At 39.9% G+C, this 8,813-nt stretch overlaps 1 protein-coding gene across 3 annotated transcripts in view; it reads right to left on the bottom strand.

Annotated features, from left to right (window-relative positions):
- Nucleotides 1-4,163: 4,163 nt before the first annotated feature.
- The window catches only part of LOC102375933 (carbonic anhydrase 13), a 26,572-nt gene continuing 21,922 nt past the window's right edge, over nucleotides 4,164-8,813 (bottom strand). For all 3 annotated transcript variants that reach the window (XM_006020596.3, XM_014518506.2, XM_014518505.2), the window contains one exon: nucleotides 4,164-6,301. In XM_006020596.3, the coding sequence (XP_006020658.2) occupies nucleotides 6,188-6,301 (114 nt within the window). In that variant the 3' untranslated portion in view covers nucleotides 4,164-6,187. The remainder of the gene's footprint in view (nucleotides 6,302-8,813) is intronic.

Below are 8,813 nucleotides of genomic sequence, written 5' to 3'. Positions count from 1 at the left end.
TGGGACTTCCCCCTCAGTGGCTACTGGATGGCATCTGTCAGCCCCAGGGGTCGTCCGCATATACGTGCGGGTTTGGGAGTCCGTTGATGAATTTTGAATAGGGCTCTGGGAGCGGTTGATCAAGATACATTCAGCCCAAAAGTTGGTCCCCGGCATTGATTAACTCAGACCAGGGCTTCTAGCCCTTGAACAGTGAAGGTTAGAGAATTCCCGGTTGCTACATTGTCTCCTGTTGATTTCTTCCTGGTTGATCTGTGGTTTCCCTAGGTGTTAAATTACTGCCTGCTACTGTGTTACGCATTCAATCACTGATTCACTTGCTCTTTCAGGGGCCCGCCTGATACAGGGAAGCGGCAGTTTGATTCCTGCCCTTATTAACATTGTTACAATGTATAACTTACTTCTGAAATTAAACACATTTAGTTGAAAGGTGAGGAGTATAAAATGTAAGCTACAAGAGTAATGCCGTGGCACACAAAAATACCAAAATACAAGGGGAGACACAAAATACACATACAAACTTTAAAACACAATTCCTTATCTTATACTGAAAGAAAGAGGAAGGAAGAAAAGGTAGAAGAAGAGAAACATATCCAAAGAGGGGAGAGCAAATGCAGGCAAGAGGAAACGGGGGCTTTCTGCTACAATAGCACACTGTTGACCAGGGAGCACTCGCAAGAACTCAGGTTCTAAAATTCTTCCAGACCTTTACATGGATCATACAAGGTGTGGAAGAAGAGAGTCTTTGTCCATTCCTTCCATTGCACACTCACAAAAGAGCGTGGAAGAGCAAGGCTTTATATTAAGAAGAACACTAAAGGCCAGATTCTGCTAGGCATTTATGGAACTATAGAACAGGGAAAAGGAGCACACATGGGTCTTCTCTGTCTTCACAGCCTGCACAGGGATTAGACAGAATTGCTGACCCCTCACTCTGGAGCATAGAAACTCTCTTTTCCACAATTCCACAAAGCAAGTGGGGTGGCAGTGGAGCTTCTCTCCCTCTTCTCTCCCCCATCCTGATCCAGCACAGAGCAAGCCAGCTTGTTGTGGGAAGGGTGGTAAGATGCACAAAACATAGTACCACAGCTGAGCCCCAGATGCTTTTCTGAAAGTCCTGCTAGACACAGGCCAGATTCTGTCCCGATCCTAAGTGGTAAAGGGATGCTGAGGGGGCTTTATAGCCTATTTGATCAGCTTCTTGGGAAATCCTTGCTGTTGAAGTGCTAGCACAGCTCGCTCTGCACCAACCTCCCAGTCTTTATCATAAGAGACATTAGGACTAACTGGTAAAAAAAAATGAGGCAGATGGAGTGCTTACTTGGTCCAGTAATCCCCAGCTCTTTGGCAGCTGCAGAGGGGGAGACACAAAGCATAAGTATCCTGAGGATGTTCTAAATTACACCAGGTTAAAACTGACTTTTGGTAGCCTGGGGGATTATAAAGATGACACAAATCTCTCCTTTTGTCCCTTCCTCATCAGGTCCTGTGCCAAGCAGGGAAGAGTTGGACTCAATCTGTTTATTTCTGAAAAGAAAGGTGTTAAGATGACCAACCAAAAGCTCCCAGCAGCTATAGCTCTCAGCAAATGCCCTTAACCGCCTTTGAGAAACTGAGTATTTTATATAATGGTTGATCTAAAAGAGCAGCTGTTAGAGAGAGGACATGCATGTCTTGATTGATGATTGACTGCTGCTAAGCAGACAACCTAACCAAGCAACACAATATTTTTGAACCATTGTAGAAAAATATGGATGATCTCAAATGGCCAGACATTTCACTTAGAACCTGTAAACAATACCTAATTCAGACATATTTTAAACTATTCTGTTTTAGGACCATAGGAAAATGAGGTTGGAAGAAAACTCACAAGGTCATCTAGACCCTGCTCAAGGCAGGAACACCCCGACCAAACCATTCCAGCCAAGTAAGCAGGAAGCAACTGTGACCCCCTGAAACCTGAGATTCTGTTCCTGTCTTTGTTTCAAGGTAATTTGCATCATCACAGATCCTCACAGGAGGTGAAAGGCTCCATAGCAGCTATGAACTGACTGCCCAGAGTTTTCCATCTATTGACTCCTCTGTGAAATCCTATGAAATATGAACTTTCATTTCTACCCAGGAGAACTTTTACAATCTTTCCTCCAATGCCTGATGAAGGGTGTTTGTGCCCGAAAGCTTGCAATTAAAGAATATTTTGCAAAAATCTTGTTGGTCTAATAAAAGATATCATTTTTACTATGAGTCCCGATTGCCTTTTCTTCTAGCCTAGACTAATACGGGTACAACCTGGATACCTAACCTGCTCTTGAAAACTTCCAAGCATGGTGATTTCAGAGTCTCTAGGTAACCTGTTTCAATGCTTGACCACCCACATAAATCAGAAAGCTCCTCCTAACCTCCAACCTAAATTCCCTTTCCTGAAGTTTGAGGCCATTGCTCCTAGTTCTGTCCCCTGCGACCATAGAAAAGTACTCATCTCCATCCTTTCCATAATTGTCCCTCACGTATTTGAAGACTTATCAAATCCTCCTTCTGCCTTCCCTTCTCCACACTAAATAACTTTTGAGAAAGACTGAAAGAAGTAGGGCTATGTTTCTCACATCTCTAATCATTTTTGTTCCTCTCTGTTGGACTCTTCAATCTGTCCTCTACATGTGCCTTGAAGTGTGGGACCCAAAACTGGCACAGGACACCAGGCAAGGCCTCACCAGTGCTAAATAGAACAGAAGAATCACTTCTCATGCTGTTAGGGGTTTTTTTGCAATAAAAGCACATGGTTGATTTATATTCAGCTTATGGTCCATCATAATCCCCAGGTCTTTCCCTGCAGTACTACAACCTAGCCAGTCATTTCCCGGTCTGTATTTGTGCATGAAATTATTTTGTCCCAAGAGCAGGATTTGGCCATTGTCCTTGTTGAATCTCATTTGATTGATTGCAGACCACTTTTCCAGTCTATCCATTCTGGATTCTAGCTCTACCCAACAATGACATCATCAGCAAATTTGCCAAGTGAGCGCTTGATCCCACCGCCCAAATCATTAATGACGACATGAAACAATACCAGGCTCAAGACAGACCCTGAGCAACCCACTTGGTACCTCCTCCCATCTAGACATTGAGCTATTGATGACAACTTATTGAGCATGATGATGCAACCAATTTTGTGCCCATCTTATGGTACTTTCACCTAGTCTGCATTTTCTGGACTTGTTTAGGAGAATGTCATAGGAGACTATGTCCAAAACCATGCTAAAGTCAAGGCATATCACATGCACTGCTCATTCCCACATCCACAGAGCCTGTCATCTTATCATAGAAGGAAATCACGTTGGTCACCCATTCTTTGCTCTCGGTGACTCCATGCTGGCTATTCCTGATCACCTTGCTCTCCTCTAGGTCCTTCACAATAGATTCTATGATCTTGCAAGGTATTGAGGTCAGGCTGACTAATCTGTAACTCCTTTCCTTAAAGATAGGCACTATATTTGCCCTTTTCCAGACATCTGGGATCTTACCCAACCTCCACAAACTCTCAAAGAGGAGAGCTAAGGGCTCTGAAATTACCTCAGCCAATTTCTTCAGTACCCTACAGTGCATCCCATCTGGCCCTGATGACTTGAAAGCATCTAGTTTCTCAAATTAATCTCTAACCTGCTCTTCTACTACTCTAGGCTGTTTGTTTTCTTCCCCATCTTTGCTACCAGAAGACAAGGCAGCTGGCAACTTCCCCTATTTGAGAAGACTAAGGTAAAAAAACATTCACTACTTGAGCCTTCTCTGCCTCATCTGTAACTAGATTGCCTTCAACATTCCGCAAGTGACCTATGGCTTCCCTGGTCTTCCTTTTACTTTTGACACACTTGTAGGATCCCTTTTTATTGCCTTTTACATCCCTTGCCAGCTGCATCTGAAATTGTGCCTTGGCCTTCCAAATTTTGTCCCTACATGCCCATGCAATGTTTTTTTCTAGTACTATGACCGAGTTTCCACTTTTTATAAGATTCCCTTTTGAGCTGCAACTTATTGAGAGACTGCTGTCTAGCCAGGCTGTTCTCCTGTTCATTTTAAACTAGAGTTGAAAGAGCCAATACCAAAATCAAGGCACAAGGTTGGCTGTGAACATCTCCAACCCAAACTGCAAACTGTTAAGTGGAAAATAGAAGACACGCTCACAACATCTGTTTTTATTTGGTGAAATCCTTAGAAGTATCAAACCACTGGATCAACTTAACTACTTATTTTCAATACACTGAAAACATCTAAGAAAAAACTTTCTTTTTGGCTCCAACATGGACAAACGCAGCTGTAGCTTCCTTATTTTCTTTCCTCAGGCAAATCACTTCTTTAGAACCTTTTACACAATTTGTAAACGTTTCTTTCTTGATGTTCTGCAGCTACTCAGGTGATAGGGAAACATATCAGATGCAGTAACAGGTCAAAAAAAGAAAGTGAAAAAATGCATACACACCAGCAATTATACCCTACAGACACATATGCATGCACACACACATCTATCAAGAAAAGACCTTATCTGGACAGGACCATCCGGAGGTCTTTTAATCTGACCTATGTCCTCCTGTCCATCCTAGGATGCTTGGACTGACAACAATGTGCCATGCCTACAGGCCAGTAGCTTCTGTTATACTGCCTTTCATATGTTTTCTGAGGCCAGTTTCCTTACATTCCCTCTCCGCATATTGTTCTGCAATGCTGAGCAACAGAAACAATTTCAGCTCCAGCTCAGAAAAAGACTCCATTTTTAATGGGAAGAAACAACAAAGAAACTATAGTATTTATCTTCCTATCTAATCTAAGCTAAATTATCGGTCTACTTATAGAAAGGAGTATTGGAGTTTCAGGAAAATCTACATCTAGCTATCTAAACTCTGCAACTCTTGCTTGTGATGTTTCCCTCAAACCAAGGGCCAGGTGAAAAGGAGAAACCTACAAAACCCAAGGCGCTAGGTATTGTACACAAAGAAGCAGTCAATCTCATGATTTTTAGAAGACTTTTCTTTTAAATAGCTTCTCTAGCATTACCTCCCACTCTTGCAAGAGTTGTTTGAATTTTAGCTGTTTCTTCCAGGGCTTCTCTGTAGCAGCCCTGGAGAAATGCAGTTGGCATTACTAACTTCTTTGGGTGGCATTAAATCGTGACTAAATTTGAAGTAAAAATGTCATAGGATCAGCAAGGCAATTACTGTAGTTCTTGGCAGTGTAGAAGCTGGCTTTCTGCTCTACTTCCTTTAATCTCTAGCTCTCTTTAAAACCCATAGAGGATGCCAAACCTGTGGACACCTAGCAGATAAGCTTCAATATGGAACTGGGGGAAACAAGACTGGTAGGAGGTAGCTTCTGAGATCTCCATCCCTCTTCCTTGTAGGAAGAGAAGGGTAATTCTGGTGGTACTTATATCCTTAAACTATCCTATTAAAAACCAAAGAAAAAATTACTTTAAAGAAAACTGCATTCAAATAATTAAAGATCAAGGTGATTCACAGGTAAATATGAACCTTCTAATATATGGGCACTGTGGGACTACCTTTTGGTGTTAAATGGCAGTTATCACATTTTAGCGAATCTATCACAGTACTCCAAGGTTATACAATCACTCACTTTGCTTATGGTCAGGAATGAAATCCTACCAGCTTTGATAAATTATTCTTTTCTTGGGAACAAAAAAAAGGGGCCAATCTAGATGCAATAAAAAGATGCAATGTGTGGAACCCTCCTCCCCCGCCCCCCCCCAAACATTTTAAAATCCGAACTTAATTTTGCAAAGGAATAAACACTCTCAACTCCCATTGTCGTCATAGGCTTAACCACATTCAGTGTCTTGAAGGGGTTACTCAGAACCTGGAAGAATCACATTCAGTGCTCATGATTGTATTCACCTGCACAGACTGCAAGGAAGTTGTTCTGTAAGCTCTGCTCCAATGCCACAACACACGCATACCAAAAGGGGCTGAACCCATTCAAACCAGGTAAAATTGGCATAACTGCTACAAGTCAGGATATCTTTGCTTTGTCAAAAATGACTGCATTGTAACTATAATAGTACCTATATAGTATTATAAATAAGTGGTACCTATTCATTCTAACAACTCATAAAAAGCATATTATTAAAATCAATTCAGCTTCCTAAATGGTCTCAGCAGTGGCAGATTCTTGCTTTACTCCTTTAATTCCTTCTGACTTCCCGTCCCTTTAAAGGCTGTGGTGGCCGGTAGTTTCTCAGCAAGTAGCAGGCTGTCTCACCCTCACCAGTACACAGAAGGCTGCGGAATTTGGCTAGCTGCAGATGAAAAGAGGTATAAAAGTTCAGCAAAGAGATGTCATGCTTATGCTAAATGAAAAGCTTAGCAATAAACATTAACATACTTGTCACCTTTATTCCTCCAGGAAGTATGGGGAATCATATTTCCCAGGACAAGTGTAGAACACCAAGCTGCCATTTCAGACCTTGTTCTTGTTAGCTATGATTTCTCATTTATACCTTGCAAGTAAGTATTGCTCAGGAAGGAACTGGGTATAGAATTCACTGATTGCATGTATTCACACTTGCTTCCTTGTAATCTGAAGCCAAAATTATTATCATCTAAAAATGATTTCTAAGCTTGATTTTGCAGCTTGAAGGCCAACTCAATTCATACCAATTGCTTTTTGCCATAAGGATTGCCTGGTAACCCACGTAAACAAGCAGGCAAAATCTGATTATAGGCTTTCTTGTTTCACAAACATTTTTACCCTCAGTTAGGAATTATGAATGCTGTATTTAAAAAAGATTTATCTGGTTTCCATGTTGTGTTATTTAACTGGCATACAACACAATGCATGCAAATAATAATTGTTAAAGATGAGCCTGCATCATAACATCAAACCCAGGATTTCTTCTCAGGCATGCATATAATTAGAAAATGCTCAACTCCCAATCCAAACTTCAGTAACATTGAACTGTAAGGGTAATGGAAACTAAATTCAGTTTGTAATCTGAATGTTGCTATTCTGACTCACTTCTCATAGTTGCTAGTTTTATATACTGTTTTGCTTCTGATTTTTATCCCTTTGTAGTTACTACCAGTTGGACAAAAGTCATGATTCTGATCATGCATAAAATGTGTCAGAGAAAAAAAAAATATCCTGAAAACAAATACTTCAAAACTAAAGGGGCTAAGAAGATAATTATTTGGGAAAAAACAATAAAGGGTAGAAAATCACAAGTGGCCAGATTCTGTCTCTGTTACACAGTTTAAACCAGGTGTGTAATTAAATACTACACAGCTGACTTACTACAGTTTCCTTGGTTTGATACCTCATGGATAATAGCCAAAGCTAAGAGTTGACACTTAATATTCATTAAAATGGCTACATGACCACAACTAATGAGATATGGTTCCTTAATCTACCATGTCCCTAGTATATCTAAGAACATTACTTGATTACATAAAAGATCACCACCACAAAACTGCACATGCAAACAAACAGAAACAAAAATCCTACCCTCCTCTGAAGTTAATTTAAGTCATTGTAAGTAATTTGTTCCCTATTTTGTCCTCTGATGCTCCATGAAAGCCTCACATTGACATGGGTTTCTTTATTTTGAAATTGCTCTCAAGTAGGAAAAGAAATAACTTTTGACGTTTCTATGAAACATAATGAAACCAACCCCCTGCCAAAAAAAACAAACTGAAAAGTAGGACCAGTTGGGGAATAAATCCTAAATTGGTGGCACTTTTAGAAGCAAATCATAGGTCATAAAGCCTTGTTTGTTTGTTTGTTTTGACTATAATACATACTGTTTCACATTCTGTGATATCTTATGTCATAAGAAACGAGTTCCTATATTGCATCATATACTAAAAATTTATTATACAAACTTATATCTTGTTGCATACATCCATTCACATTTTAAAGCATCTGAACCAGAAAGTAGCCTACACCAAAACTCTTCATCTGAACGACCTTTGTCTTTGGAAATTTTGACCTGAACGTGAAGAATGACGATGAAGAACTGTTGTAATTCTAATACTTACAGATTTTTAATAATTATGTTTATTATCATTCAATCACTAATAATGCTGAATGATTATATAACACCTCTCCTCTTAAATTACAAAAGCTGGAAATACATTAAGCATATTATACAGATTGAGAAATTCAGCTACTGGGTGGTTCTCTGACTCATTTAAGGCTACTTTGAAACAAAAGTTCAAACGCTCTTGACTCTCTGACTAGTGATCCCATCCATTGAACCACACAGTCTTTATTTTGAGCAAAAATTCAGGCCAGGTTCTGAATTGGTTCATTCAAGTAGCATTCACAAATGAATTTGTGAATGCAACTTGTAACTGCTGCGCATAAAAAGTGTTACTCTCTACACAGATTACACTTTTCTATTCTTCTTCTGAAAACACGAAGTCTCAAGAGACGATGCTGAAAGCATGAAATCCTGATCCACTGAAATCAAGGTGAATTTTGCTATCAACTGCATTGGGGATCAGGATTTCACCCCTAAAATCCTCCAAATTTATTTCAATCAAACAAGATAGCATGGACACAAATAACTTGGCGACTACTAATCACTGTGGTTGCAGGCTGCCATATTTAATCACATTAAGTAGTATAACATATCGCGTTTCTCTTTTATATTCCTGTTGGACTACAATCTGCCTCAGTTCATTGGTAAAGGATACCAAGGGAAACTAAAGAATAGCAGTATATGGCCCAAGAGTAAATAATTTTACTGACTTTTTATATGGAGGACATGAATACTGGTGTGTGATAAACTTCAAGTTTTTAATGTGGTC

This window comes from Alligator sinensis, unplaced genomic scaffold (genome assembly GCF_000455745.1).
Source record: "Alligator sinensis unplaced genomic scaffold, ASM45574v1 scaffold717_1, whole genome shotgun sequence".
Taxonomy (NCBI): domain Eukaryota; kingdom Metazoa; phylum Chordata; order Crocodylia; family Alligatoridae; genus Alligator; species Alligator sinensis.
This window is presented reverse-complemented; position numbering and strand designations above follow the sequence as displayed.